A 15,508-nucleotide genomic window follows, 5' to 3' on the forward strand; every position below is an offset into this window, starting at 1 on the left:
ATTAACACATTAAGGCTATTCTTAGGTGGATCACTTAAGTATTTTTTACCTTAGCAGGGACACATGAAAGGTCTCCTGCTGGCACAGACGATGCTCAGTCGCCAAGCAACCAAGAAGCGGCAAGCTCAGCAGAGGTGCTTTAGGGAAAGACGGAGGAAATCAAAGAGGGGGTACACCTCTTATGGTAAGTCCCTCAGTTTGAACACTTTTCCCAATTATTAAATTGCCCAAATTGTCCTTTTCACTTTGATTGTGTACTTGAGGTCATTGAAGTCTTATCTTATGTATCAGTGGAAGGAGAGGAGATGGAAAGAAGTCAGAGGGTCCGGCTTGTGTCCAGGTCAATGCAACAAAATGTCTTCTGGGATGAGTTTGAGGGACGGATTCTGGACGTAAGGGAACTGCTGCAGCCAAGTCCACAGCTGACAGATCCAAACGTGGGAGACATGAGTGACAAAGCGCTAATGCTAATCCGGCCAGAGGTAGAAGACCAAAAATGTGAAGGTCTGGGGAAGGAAAGTCATCACAAGGACCCGCATTCTCCAAAGAGCATAACAAATCTAGACCCACAATTGATAGAAACTATGCAAAGGTTTTACAACACAAACATGAAGTTACCTTGACTTGAAGGGACTTGAGGAGAAACATCATGAATCTGAAAACCTGTGTAAACCTTACTCACCTGATCTCAAGAGGCGCTCAAGCGACTGATGCTAGCGGCTGCGGTCTTTAGTCTCCTCGTTAGAGCGCCGACTCCCAAGCCGGAGACCACGGTTCGAATCCCGCTCGGAGTGGGTTAGTAGGACCGGTTACACAGGGAAGATTGGGAACTTAACAAGAGGCCTTTCTTCCAGGCAGACTCTGAAAAGCACAGTTAGTCTAAGAGGATGCAAGCATGAGGTGTACATGATCTTTGTACTGTGGTATGCTGTCAGTTACACAGGCAACGTTAACTCGTCCGCAAGTTCATAAATGATTAGGAAATGTCATTACATTAGTACAACTTCTAACAAGCAAGCAGGCCATACTTGCTTTTAATTCCTGTGGTCAAGTCAACATTGCTTTACAGATACACTATGATTCTTCCATGTTTTGCCAGATATTTCCCTGTAGATACCAAGTGGAATGAACCTAATTAACTTTTTCTGCTAGTCATGCAGATGTTAAAAGAACTGGATATATGACATGGTGAAGACAGCTTGCGCCAGCGCACATCCTCCTTTGGGTTTAAAAACTACTGTCAGGATTTACTAAAGACATGCAGTGAAAAATTTGCAATGAAAAGACATGAGTAGGGTTATTATTGCCTATGAATTTGTAGGAGTTTCCCTTTCAGACAAAATTGATGGGAGGAGAGTATTTAAATGAATCATGAGAGGTGATTTACAAAGGTATGCACTCGCCAATTTACTGGCATTTGCGCCATTATTTACTGGCCAAAAAAAAAAGCCTTAAACCAGACACTAATTTGCTCTGCTCTTGGTAGATTGTGTTCCTCATTATGATCCGCGGGCATTTGTGTTCTTTCATTTGCATGGCATCAGTAGATCACGCTCAAAACTTTCATCTCCCATTGGCACTTTTATGGAATTGCGCTCTCACGCTAATTCACCCTGTTTAGGGAATCTGACCCATGGTTGGTAAGCAATTATATCCCACATCTTAATCACATCTCATTTTAACACATCTGCTAAGGTTTATTTAGTCAATTTGTAGGCCTATTGCATTGCAGCTTTGTTCATTTTTATTGACTGAAGTATGGGGTAAAAAATTTTTTAAAGGTATTTAACTGCATGCCACAAATGCTGTACATAGACCTTAAGTTGTAAGCATTTATTCAGTAATAGTTATTTTAACAGTAAGTGAGAGCGTAATGGTTAACAACCTGGGCTGCTAACACAAAAGCTGCAAGGTCATTCCCAAGCACCATCCATCGACTTCACATTATTTGTTTTATTAAGGTTAACACAAATAACTAACCCTTTTTTTTTTTTTTTATAAATAAATTTTTTAATAAATTTTTTTTATCAAAAAGTTAATTTTTAATAATTAACCCTATTATTAGGGTTGCGGTGATGCTAGAGCTTATCCCAACTTCTCTGGCTGCAGGCAGGGACACACCCACACACAAATGGCCAGTCCAACGCAGTACTAACACACATTCACACACACCTACTGGCAATTTACGGTCTCCAATTCATCTTCTTGAATGTCTCTTGGATTCTTCTGGGGGAAAGTGGAAAAAACCCATGGCAACAAGGCAAAACCCACGCAGAAAGTCCTCCCTCCCTCTTTAACTGGGAACTTCCGTGGTGTGAGATGACAATCTACAGTCTACAATCCCAATCACCAGAAATTGAAGTCACCAGACCATGATCCTCATTTATTGTGCCCTCTACAACATAAGCGTCTGGTTTCACAGACAAGGCTTAGATTAAGCCAGGATTAGGCCTTTGTTAAATTAGGATATTTAAGTAGCTTATATAAATGTGCATGAGAAAAACATTACTGGTGTAAATCTTGAGACAAAACAATGGCACTGACATATTTTAAGATATATCAGCAAGTTGCTTTCAGTTAAAACAGCTCAAACATCCATTTTAGTCTGGGACTACACTTAAGCCTTGTCTGTGAAACTGACCAAAGGTCTTCCAATGATATGTAATATTTATATATATTTTTTTTAAAATCCTGCTAGCAGTTAGCCAATTTGGCACTTTGTTTTACAACACGTACTTGCGTGTACTTATAAGAAAGTACAGGGTAATATAAGGTAACTACATGGGTTAAGGTTAGGTTTAGTTCTAGTTATTATCCAGTTATTACTATTAGTACATACAGTAGGATGTACATGTAAAATAAAGTGCTACCCTAATTTGAAGACTTGCACTTTTTAAGAAAAACCATTCAGAAAAATTAAGGATCAAGTGTAACCAACAAGCAACATGTGAAAAATGTATATAACTCAATTTAAAACTGACAGTTACACATGATGTGGTATTATGATTATGGAAAACTCGAAAGACATAAGATGCAAATCATGCAATTTTCCTGCAGAACATGTCTGTATATGTAGTCTGAGGAATAAAATAAAAATCTTGTCATGTGAATCAGTCTTGTGCAATTATGTTAAACAAAACATTGTAGTGGTTTTGAGTACAGCTGCCTCCTCTTGACAACAAAAATGAATTTGAACAGATTTAAATCAGTGTACTTACACAATACACACACAAATTAACAGCAATGAATAATCAAGTACCTCTGCCACTGCAAATAGCTAAATGAACTACTGCATCTACTGAATAGAGCTGATGTTGAACTCACTGGCCCTTTTGCTGCGATGGCCTTTTTATACTGAAGCAAGCAAGGTTTAAAGGTCAAGTTTGTAATTGCTGCACCACTATCAGCATCAAACAGAATCTGAAAAATAATGACGTTGCAAACAACTTCCAAACAATTCTCCGGCTGCCATTATTCAGTAAAAGGTGTAGTTTCGCCCCAAAATAATAATAAAACCATAAATATTTTAATCTGCTCACATTGTGGTTCCATTTGGTGTCGGCTATAGTGGCACAAAAATTGCTTAAGTAACCTTTAATTGTCTTAATTATTCTAAAAAATATCAACTTACATATATACTTATAAGTATATATCATAGTTTCATGTATGTATATGTCAATAAATCACATTAAAATTGAATTTAAATAATTTAACATGACAAAGTTTGATTTCCAAGCTCTCCTTTCAGAAAAAAACAAACTACAACATTTGCTTAAAAATCAAATAATTTATTTATAATTTTTAAACCAGGTCTGTTGTCCACTTGAAAACAAAAACTTTTGCAAGACATTTTGTCAGGGGGTGAAAGTGGGAGAAACAAGGGTGGAGAAAATGTTCATCAACATGCAAACGGTCGCTCTTCCCCCAGCAAAATGGATCCATGTTTGAGGTGCAGATCTCACTCGTCCAAATCATCAGCTGAAAGTACAAGAGTTACACTAACTACAACATAAACTCCACCGTTTACAAGGGTGATATTTAGCCACAAGTGCAGATTCAAAATTAGTCCCATCATTGAAGGATTCCCCAAAACAGAAGCCAGTCAGATTAGTGTCCACATCATCTAAACATGTGATCTTACCCAGCTAGAACCTGCCAGCTGTTCGGTCTAAAGCTGATGGACAGCTTACAGTGACAAACCACAAAAGTCAGATATTGGCAGTGCAAAAAAACATCATCGTGCCAACCACCAGTATTTCTCCAAGACGAAAATATGGGCAGCATAGAATGGCAAAGTTGGCATCTTGTGAGAAGCATTGGATTTTAATAAAGGGATAGTTCATCAAAACAGAAAATTGTCTTTATTAAACTCAGCCTCATGTCATTCCAAACTTGTATGACTATCTTCTGAAGAATGCTTCAACCAAACAATATAAATCTTCTTTTGACCCCAAGTGGCAAACAACAGATTTATCAAAATGTCTTCTAGTGTGTTCTACAGAAGACAAAAAATACGTAATCTTGGAAAGACACGAGGGTGAATAAATGATGTTGAATGTGAACAATCCCTGTATTTCAAGCTAAATTTACATCTGCCATCTAAAAACTTAGATGTCTGTTTGGACGAAAGCTACTCAAAGGCTCTCAAATTTCAGTTTCAACATTGACTGTCCACCCAAATCAAAAGGAATCAAAAGACAAGTTGGCTGTTAAGAACCACGGGGTCCTTGAAAGGAGAATTGAAGAGAAACCAAACACCTGAGCCTTACTGACAAAGGGAATCGATGGGACCGTTACATTTCTGGGAGATGTACTACAATTTGGGCTTTATAAAAAGAAAAATGCAATAAAACAGAAAAACAACCAAAAAAAAATGCATAAATTCCTCTTCCCATAATTCCATCAGCAATATCAGTGTATTTAAGCGCAAATTTATAAAGCAACCCATCCATCTTCTCGACAATTGAGAGCAGCAGCTCTATGGGGATCTTTTCTGTTGACAATCAAAAACAACAAATCAAACTTCCATATGTACATTTAGCAAATCAAAGAAACAGTTTCCCACTCCAAACTTGAAAAAAAACAAAGTTATTTTTTTCCCCAAGAACAACTCATGAGCCAGCAGCAAAGCAAAATGGGGGTCTATTGGCAATGACATAGAAACACTTACATACAACGTGATGGTACAACCTGCCACAGCACACTACTGTTAAACACAAACCGATAAAAACAAGAACCTCTGGAAATTTCCTCCATTCAATTTTAAAAACACCTCTAAACATTGTCGTCTTGCATATATTCAATCTGTATTATATGGAAGCTTGATTCCTCCATGGAATAAAAAAAAAAAAAATGTAAAAGATAATTGCGACTTTTTTCTCTCACAACTGCGAGTTTACATCTCGGAATAAAAAAATAAAATAAATCTCAGAATTGGGGAGATATAAAGTCACAGAAAAAAAATGTTAAACTAACTTTATAACTCGCAATTCTGACATTATAACTCTCAACTGAGAGAAATAAAGAAATTACTTTTCTCACAAATGCGACTTTTTACATTATAACTCGCAATTCTGACATTATAACTCGCAATTGTGAGAAATAAATTCCTTTCTAACAAGTTTATAACTCGCTATACTGTCTTTTCTCTGAATTGTGAGATATAAAGCCGCAATAACTGCGAGTTATAAAGTCCAATTTTGAGGAAAAAAAGACTGACAAGCCTGACTGAAAGTCACAATTGCGTGTAATAGTCAGAATTGTGAGATTCTGAGGGGGAAAAAAGTGTCACAATTGGAAGTTTATATCTTGCAATTGGGACTATTACACGCAATTGCAACTTTACATCAGGCAACTCTGAGAAAAAAAAAAAACAATTGCAAAATGTAAATTTGCAATTTTGAGAAAAAAAAGTCATAATTGTGAGAAAGTGGCAGTTATCTTTTCTATTTTTTATTCCAAGGCGGAAACAAGCATCCATAGTTTCATGACTTTAAAGAAACTATTTGCATGAGTCCAATGGAGCAACTGAGCTGGTGAGATCTGTAGTCTGTCCTTTACTGGTCCACTAAAGCAGTGGCGGACAAGGGAAATACACAGAGCACAAATTCCCTATCTAATCAGTGCAAAAATGAGAAGTGCGTCTGTCTGAGGTTCATTTCTCTAGTTCGGCATATCCGAATATCCAAACATTGTATCAGACATCTATCAGTATCTAAGATGAAGTCTGTGGTAAAAAGTACTGAGAAAAAAAACAAAAACAAAAACAGGGAATACTCTCCTTTTAGGCCATTTAGTAATCGATTTTCATTCATTTTAATTTAGTTGTACAAAACACTCATGTCAGAATCACAAGCCACATAAACCAATATGGCAAAACGTGAGCTAATAAGACCAACTTAAAAGAGCAGAGATGCCGTCTGCACGGTTTCGCAGCACTCAGGTTAAAGTGTTTCTGTATCTGTGTATGTTAGTTTGTCGTAGATCAAACTTCTAAAGCAGACAAAGCTCTGCTCAGTGTTTTCCAAAACATAAAATAAACACATAAAATAAACCACAGACCCCCCCCCCCCCCCCCCCCGTACGCACAAAAACAACGCAAAGTAGCAGGCACAATCGCAACCTGCAATGCTCCCGTGCACCCTCTTTTAGAAAAACTAAATTGTAAAACAAAAATTGATTTGAGTAGTTTCGTTGAGTCGGTTTAAACACATTTTCATCCTTCGCATTGTGATTGTTCATAATAAAAAAAACAACAACAAAAAAAACTAGGTGTGGCGCACTGTTTGCTTTCGGCACGATTCATTTCTCCAATGCCGTCGACGCATTCTGCCCATCCGCCTCCACCGCCTGACGCAAACACACGGAGGTCTTAACCCAGGCTAGCGACACCTGAACATCGAAGCCAACGTGTTTTTCTTTCCGGCGTCAATGTCATATTAATACCCGACTTTGCGCATCTTTTTCTTTTCTGCAATGACCTCTCTTTTGTTTACACAAAAAGTTCTTAAAACACTTTATTATGATTGGTTGAAATTTCCCTCAGAGTTTCCCCTTTGTGGCTCAGCAGAGGTCGAGTGTCTTTCTATTGATGGGAAGTCAGGTGATCTGAGCCGAAGGACTGGGGCGGAGGACGAGGAGGCCAAAGGGATGGAGAAAGAGTTGAGGGACCCCGTAGTTTGATTTAGCGAAGCCAGAGTTTAAGCCGAAGTGCGTCCACTCCGTTTAAATAATATCTAAACAGCCGCTTGTCCCTGACAAAGCCCAGGTTCTCATAGAGTTTCAGGGCTGATTTGTTGGTGATTTCCGTCTCTAGCACCACCTGAGGAAGAAAGTAAAGCATATAGAAATAATGGGCATAGCACAGGTTTTCAAACACATTCTTACATGTAAAATATAGGTGAGGGGAAAATAGAAGTTGAGGCATATTTGGAATGGCGTAGTACCACATACTCGTCTCATACACACATGGTCACTTCATGCGTTTTTAACTGATCGGATAGCGGATTTGTTCAAACGGTTTCATGGGCCGCATAAATGGTTCTTCACAAAACTAATATAAATCAAAGCAAGCTTTACACATAAAAGGGTCTTCGCAAAACTAATATAAATCAAAGCCGCTTTACAAACGGAAGGTGGAATCGCCTGGTCAAAAGTGACAGTAAAGACATTTATAATGTTACAAAAGATTTATATTTTAAAGAAATGCTCTTCTTTTGAACTTTCCTTTTGATTCTTTCATTTGCAAAATCCTGAGAAACAAATCTATCACTGTTTCCACAAATATATTAAGCAGCACTACTGATTTCAACATTGATAATAATAAGAAATGTTTCTTGAGCGGCAAAAAAGCATTCGAATGATTTCTGAAGGATCATGTGACACTGAAGACTGGAGTAATGATGCTGAAAATTCAGCTTTGATCACAGGAATACATTACATTTTAAAATATATTAAGATAGAAAACTGATATTTTAAATTGTAATAATATTTCACTGTGTTATTATTAACGTTTTTACTCAATTTTTGGACAAATAGGCGCAGTCGTGACTTTTGATGATCATAAGAGACGTCTTACAAAAACATAAAAAATCTCGCCGACCCCAAACTTTTGAACCGAAGTGTTTTTGATTTTTTTTTTTTATAATTTAAGTAAAAAAATTAATACTGTGAAATATTACTACAAATGAAAAAAAATTCATAGAAATTTAAATGTATTCGTGTGATCAAAGCTGAATTTTCAGCATCATTACTCCAGTCTTCAGTGTCACATGATCCTACAGAAATCATTCGAATGCTGATTTGCTGCTCAATAAATATTTCTTATAATGATCAATGTTGAAAATTGCTACATAAAAGTATTAAGTATTAAAACTTCTGAGTGGCACGGTACATATGCATTTGCAGAATATAACCTGACGGCTTAGCCTTGGATAAAGTATCTCACAATACAATATTAATGACCTTCAATTTAATAAAATAACATAAAAATGGACAGTGATGATTATTATGGCATGATATTTCCTCGCTTCTTGCTTTATACTGAACACACTATATAACATTTTTTACACAGAATTAAATAAAAAATAAACTGCTAATTTGTATTTTAAATACTCAGCACAATCACATTTAGTCATCATGACAAATAGCATTAGTTTCTGAGATCCATCATCAGTACACATGACAAAATGTAGGCAATTTAAAACATGTATTACTATATCATTTAGGCTACTATTTAAAAAAATAAATGTATTATACAAATTTTAAAGGTAATTCTAAGAACAATACTTTTAATGTCAATAGCATTATTAAAGGATAATTCCGGTATTTAACACCTTGAGTCTATATTGTAGTTTGTTTTGGATGAACAAGAGTGGTGGACAACATTTTTTTGACAATGGTTCCTCTCTCGAGTTTTTGACTATAAAAGAATTGGCCATGGACCCATTTAACATTGGAGTCAATGTGCATGTCCGAAAATGTCATTAAAACAGCCAATAATGTTCGTTAACAAAACTGTTAAACTCACCGAGTGAGTAGTGATGTTAGTTGATGATTATAAACAATATATCGTCGCAATATATAATTCCAATCCGTTTATTTTGCTATAGTGGAACTATTTTTTCAGAACCGTGTAACTTCCGCTCAATATTTGAATCTGAAGCGTTAGCACACTCCCGACCACTTGATGGCGATAACCGATGTTTATGTCTCGCGGGACACTCACGGTCACAGTCGAGTTCAACTTCATATTGCACTGGTCAGTGGTCACGTCTTTCAATATGGTTAGAATTTGTGCGGTCAAAAACTGCGGTAAAGAGCTCTGCTCGCTAGCCTTATGAGAAACGGAAGCGAGCAAAAAGACTACATCGACCAAATGTAAACAGCCCCCTTTCCGTTTCCGGTAGCGCATTTATATTAACCTGATATTAACGAGCACTCAGTCCTTCAACAGAATTCAATGGGATTTTACAAAATGACGAATAAAACACGACAGAAACTGTATTTCGCAACACTTTTTGTTTCTGTAACATCAACTAACATCACTACTCACTCGGTGAGTTTAACAGTTTTGTAAACGAACATTATTGGCTGTTTTAATGACATTTTCGGACATGCACATTGACTCCAATGTTAAATGGGTCCATGGCCAATTCTTTTATAGTCAAAAACTCGAGAGAGGAACCATTGTCAAAAAAATGTTGTCCACCACTCTTGTTCATCCAAAACAAACTACAAAATAGACTCAAGGTGTTAAATACCGGAATTATCCTTTAACACAAGACTCAGAAGAAAAGCATTATCAATCTATCATTATCAATCCATGCTTCTCTACTGTGTAGTATGAAGTAGTAATCCATTCCAAATATATCCGTAGCGTGAAATATTTACAAGATTACTCTCTTACCTCATCGCAATCCCCCTCCACCATAGCATAAATGGCCTTTTTCACAAGGTTAGTGCCTAACAAACAAGTACAGCTTTTAAACATTCATAATACATGTCAAGTGTTATATATATAGCTATTAATTATGGTGAATATTACAATATGAATGGAGAATACACGTGGAACGATCGAGCTCCTTCTTCGACACAGAAAGGCAAACCATTGATTTATAGCAGTTGAAAGCATTCAGAGACACTAAATGTATCCATGAGCTGACACTGAAGCAGACGCGTGTCCTATAAAAAGATCCCTTCTGTTGCCATTCTGAGGTGAGGGCTAGCATGAGGTGCTAGCATGGCTCTTACCGATGCCTTTCCTGCGGAATTTGGAGTCCACGGCGAGCATGGCGATGTATCCTCGACGGAACATCTTCTTATGCATGTCTAGCTTACACACAATGGCACCAACACAGTCCTTCTCAACCATCGCCTGTGACACAGCAAAGAAAGAGTCATCAAGAAGACACTGCAAATCATATGCTGAACTGTGCAAAACAATGACAGATATATTGAATATTAGGCTATAGGGCTGGGCAAATTTTTTTTCTTTTTCGATTAAAGCAACACTAAGTAGGTTTTCAACCTTCATAATATATTTCCAAGACCCTTGTGATGGTACATCGACTTAAAATAAGTTAAATGACACGTCTGCCATAGCCTGACGTGGTCTGTATCGCTTTTACTGGCACTATGTAACTTCGGGTTTCGGGTCGGAACCCGTGCACAAAAAGAACTACAAAATTCGAGTGCTTTACGGCATACGTCACTTCCCCCACCACTTCCTCAAATTCGGACGCTTTTGTCATGGCCGAAGCGGTAAAAAAAATCATGCATCATACTCTACCTTGTCTGTGGCCATTGTTGATTCCAAAGCCGGTGCTGGAGATCAACAGCGAGCGTGCGGTAGGCTAAATTATTTACGACAGCGCTAATGGACAATTCCGCTTGCAACCAGTAGGACGACCGCAGAGGAAAAGATACTTGGTGTTACTTTAATTCATTTTTTAAAATGTGGTCGATTCAAAATCGATTCTCAAAGGCCAAAACATTTTCTTTTCCCATATTTATTTATCCATTACCCAAAAGCCAGTATTAGTTTTCCTACAGTTCATAGGCATGTTACAGCTAATGTTCGTTTTCTCTTAAACATAATATAACCTGATCCTGTTTGATCAAGGCATGCGACTATTCTGACTTTCCAGCAAACATTTTTCATCTTGCATCAAAATCCTGTCTATTCATTGTACGCATTTGAAGTTGGGTTTTAATGTACCCATGCAAGTGTACCTAAAATAAAAAGAGTTTAATATACAGGTTTGTGGCTCTTCATTTCTTTTTATTAATTAACCACTTGTAACCTTGTTCACCGTTTTTTTTTTTTAAATAAATATAGGATTTGTATTAAATCTATATTCATTGAGTCGAATCGAAATGGAATTGGAACATCTGAATCGATACCCAAGCCCTATTAGGCTCAATTTGTGAGGATAATTACACCACCCTGAATCCGTTGCATTCAAAAAGATATAAAATACACTTCGAGACCTTTGAATGTACCATAGTTGTGACATATACTGTGGTACTTTTTAATAAAACCATGATTTGGATCCTGTTTTTTGTTGTGAAACTACAATACTCATCATCTGTTTAATAAAAATTACCCTTACAAAATACTGCGGAGTGATGGTATATCTCATTGTACTGAATGATTAAGCTACGCTAGTACTACAATACTACGGTGTTAGTGTTTCATGGTATTATCATGGTAAATGTTCAGAAAATATGTACCATGACACTTTTTGATACTCGTCTGTTATGCAAGCATACATCCTTACTCACTAACATATTATATCAATATTAAACATCATTCTTGCAAAAGATACACTAGATCATATTTAGTGTTACAACAGTAAATAGTCATATGGTTACATCTGAAGCACTACAGGCGAAACTCGAAAAATTAGAATATCGTGCATAAGTTAATTTATTTCAGTAATTCAACTTAAAAGGTGAAAGTAATATATTATATAGACTCATTACATGCAAAGTGAGATATTTCACGCTTTTATTTGTTATAATTTTGATGATTATGGCTTATGAAAACCATTTCACAATGTTCTAATTTTGAATTTGGGGGTTTTCATAAGCTGTAAGTCATAATCATCAAAATTATAACAATATATTATAGCATGTAATGAGTCTATATAATATATTACTTTCACCTTTTAAGTTGAATTACTGAAATAAAGAAACTTGCACGATATTCTAATTTTTCGAGTTTCACCTGTATGGCGTATAAAAAAGGACAAACATTTGAAAATACATAACGACTATATAAAAAATGAATTGTGTTTTGGCCACGTCATGTTCAGTACCATGTACTGAACACTTACCATGGTATTAACGTGCTATTTGTTTTATGTAAATTGGCATATCATATAAATACCACGATATGAAAAAGGTAATAACTCAATTACATTTTATACTTCACTGTAGCATGATATTACCATCACTGTACCATGAACATGTTACATTTGATTATATCAGAGATGATGTTGGGTGCTCTGATATTGATTTTTTTTGGTACTCATCTGTCAGCAGAAAATCACGGTAAATTTTCAGAAGGGTCAGAATGTGATTTAAAATGGCCATGTACTAAATCCTTTAAGAATATGACAAGCATTTAAAATACAATAATCTCATTAAAAATAATATAATGTTTTCTTGAACATGGTTATTATGACATATCATGGTTATTGGTTTACTGCTTGTTTCTTTTTGGACATGTAGGCTACTATAGTAATGCCATGTTTATGTTGAACAGTCAGTGTGATATCATGCATTTCTTTGATTTACATTGGAATATCATTTAAATAGCAAGACATGCGAAAATGCTAATCAGTGCTACACATTATGTTATGATGTTGAATGCTTTGATATTGATTTCTTCAACACCATCAAGAATAACTGAATGACACGATACATACCAGAAAACAGAGCTGAGGCCAGTTGTGAATAAAGTACCTATAGGTATATATAGAGTAGGGCTCAGATAAGTCTTTAGTTATGAGTCGGATTATATCGGGCATCTGGAGCTCAGACTCGTATCTCACGTATCGGATGGACTCGTCGTGCTCCTCCAGCGCTAGTCTCGACATCGCCGCCACCGGAGCGCTGTCAGCCGGCGCCTGCTCTACTCGAGCCCGCTGCGGGCCCGGGCCTGACTCTGCCCCGTCCATCCGAGCTGGACCCACCGAACCAGTCCTGCTACTTACATCATTCTCCAATCGACAAGAGCTGCTCTCCGTAATCGCCATACTATCATTGCAGTTTATCCCGTTGTTCGGCGGCGATTGGCTCTGCGTTAGATCACTACATCGTTTATTTCTCGTTAAATTGTTGTTTTCCGTGTGATCGCCCTGTGTTTCAGCGACTCCGTCCAAGTGATGATCAGAAGCGGCGTTTTGATTGTCGGGCGGCCGGTGTTGCTGGACGTGGTTATGGAGGTGAGTGTGGTTGCACTGGACCCCGTTCAGCTGGGCTGTGTGGAACTGGGAGGCTGATGCATTAGGGTGCACGTTGTTCTGGTTGGATTTGACTATCGCCTTATGGTCGCTGGCATGCTGGTGTCCCTGTCCGGGGCTGATGATGTCCCGTCCCTCATCGTTGCCCAGTAAGGTGCAGCCGTCCACGGGCAGTGCTGTGATCTCGCTCGGGGATGAAGGCAGTACGTTAGGCCCTGGCGGCACTTCAGCCATTCCACTGCATACAGTTATAATGATGACAGAAAAACGGGGTCGGAATCAGCCTCTCACAGCGAACGACGACAAAGACAGGCGTCCGTCCGGCTGCCGGAACCTGATAAATGTAGGAATAATGTCAAGTTCGTGGACTATCTCGTGTCTGTTCCTGCCATTACTCAATTCACTCCACACTTGCTTATTATGTGCCGTAAAGCAGAGCTGATGATTTACGACACTATGTCGGCGCGTTACAGTAAAGGATGCTGGGTAATGGAGTTTTTTTCATTTAAAAGAAAAGGATAGAAATAAAAAAACAGTTCGCCCACATTTAAGGTGTGTGTGTGGTATGAGACATTAGTAAAAAAAAAAAAAAGTTAAAAAAAAACAGATCGCCCCCAAACCAGTGTTAATTTAATATTATTTATATTATATTATAGGCTAGTGTTTATTCATATTTTGATTTTGCTATTTGGTAATTTTTTTAGTTTTCATTTTATTAGTAGTTTAAGTAATTTTGCTGTTGTTGGTTTTTTTTTTTTTTTTTTTCTATTTAGCTTACTTATTGAGACGTAAAATAATTAACTTAGTCGCCAAGGCAACATTTCTGATTGTATTAAAAATCTTAAAAGTTTTATTTCAATTTACGAAAACAATTTTAAATAGTCTTAATTGGGATTTTAGTCAATAACACTCATGGGCGCTGCCATGTTGACTTCACACGACCAGTCCTTATAAATGTGTAAGCAAAGTAGTTTTAAAAACAGCGGCTTTAAAATTCCGACCGTTTGATGTTTGAATATGTGTAATTTATGTTCTAGAACAAAACATGTAATTCTCACCACAGACTTTAATTTACTTCAAAAACGCCATTCCAGAAAGCTATAAAATTTCAGAGGAAACCCGCCATCGCGAATTAGCCTTCTTGGTTACAAACTGTCGTAATGACTGATATATTTTCCCCCTCCCCCTAAAAAAATCATTTTGGATGTCCTAAAAATATTTTCCAAGAGGAGCCACTAGATGGACCTATATACATGCAATTTTGTGTGACTTTGCTCCAGAGCACATCATTGTTGCAGGTTGTGTGTGTGTTTTGAGCGTGACTTTATTAAATCCAGTGCTACAGAAGTTTTGCGTTGGCTTAGTGAAATAATACTCTCTAATGACATGCTGAAACATTCGGCTGACCAACTCAACTTTAATGAGAAAACCAATCCTAATAGATTTAATGGGGATTTTATATGTACATTAAGATAGTATATTATAGTTTTTAGGCCTATTCTGAATAATTTGTTACATTTTAATATTTTCTATTTCCAGTTGAATTTTTATTTTTAACTCTCTCCGTTTATTTGTTCATTTTATTATTATTATTTAAAATAAGCTTTTATTGTTATTTATTTGACTTTTTTTGCTACATTAAGACTGAGCAGCTGACTGAAATCAAATAAGTTTAAGTTTTGTGTTTTTTTTTTTGTTGGTTTGTTGGTTTTGTTTCAGTTAATGTTTATTTTTATTTTATTTCAAGTATTTTTATTTATGGTTTTAGTTTTTGTTATCTATAGTAACTCTGACTCTAACATGAGGGGGGGGGGGGGGGGGGAGTCTACTAGAAACACGGTCTTAATATCTCAACTATTTTTATATTAATATATCATTGAAATGTCCCTAGAACATCAACAGTAATTTAAAGCAAATCATTGCAGGATCCTAAAACTAATATAGTTCCTGTGCCGTTTTAAACAGTCCAGTATAAATACAATAAATACCCACTTGGTCCCACTTTATATTAAGGGTCTTATACTGTATTAACACTTAAG

At 36.8% G+C, this 15,508-nt stretch overlaps 1 protein-coding gene across 2 annotated transcripts; it reads right to left on the reverse strand.

The window, feature by feature from the left end:
• Nucleotides 1–3,767: 3,767 nt before the first annotated feature.
• Nucleotides 3,768–14,657, reverse strand: naa30 (N-alpha-acetyltransferase 30, NatC catalytic subunit). 2 transcript variants are annotated; one of them, XM_079632503.1, is made up of 5 exons: nt 14,528–14,657; nt 12,933–13,803; nt 10,252–10,375; nt 9,908–9,963; nt 3,768–7,321 (listed from the first exon to the last, which is right to left on the reverse strand). In XM_079632503.1, the coding sequence occupies exons 2-5, from the start codon at nt 13,701–13,703 to the stop codon at nt 7,184–7,186; spliced, it is 1,089 nt and encodes a 362-aa protein (XP_079488629.1). In that variant the 5' UTR covers nt 13,704–13,803; nt 14,528–14,657; the 3' UTR covers nt 3,768–7,183. The 2 variants fall into 2 exon arrangements, with proteins under 2 accessions (XP_079488629.1, XP_079488628.1); XM_079632502.1 differs by lacking the exon at nt 14,528–14,657 and having other exon boundaries at nt 12,933–13,940.
• Nucleotides 14,658–15,508: the final 851 nt, after the last annotated feature.

The sequence above is a fragment of the Phoxinus phoxinus genome (assembly GCF_949152265.1).
Source record: "Phoxinus phoxinus genome assembly, chromosome: 13".
In the NCBI taxonomy this organism is placed as follows: domain Eukaryota; kingdom Metazoa; phylum Chordata; class Actinopteri; order Cypriniformes; family Leuciscidae; genus Phoxinus; species Phoxinus phoxinus.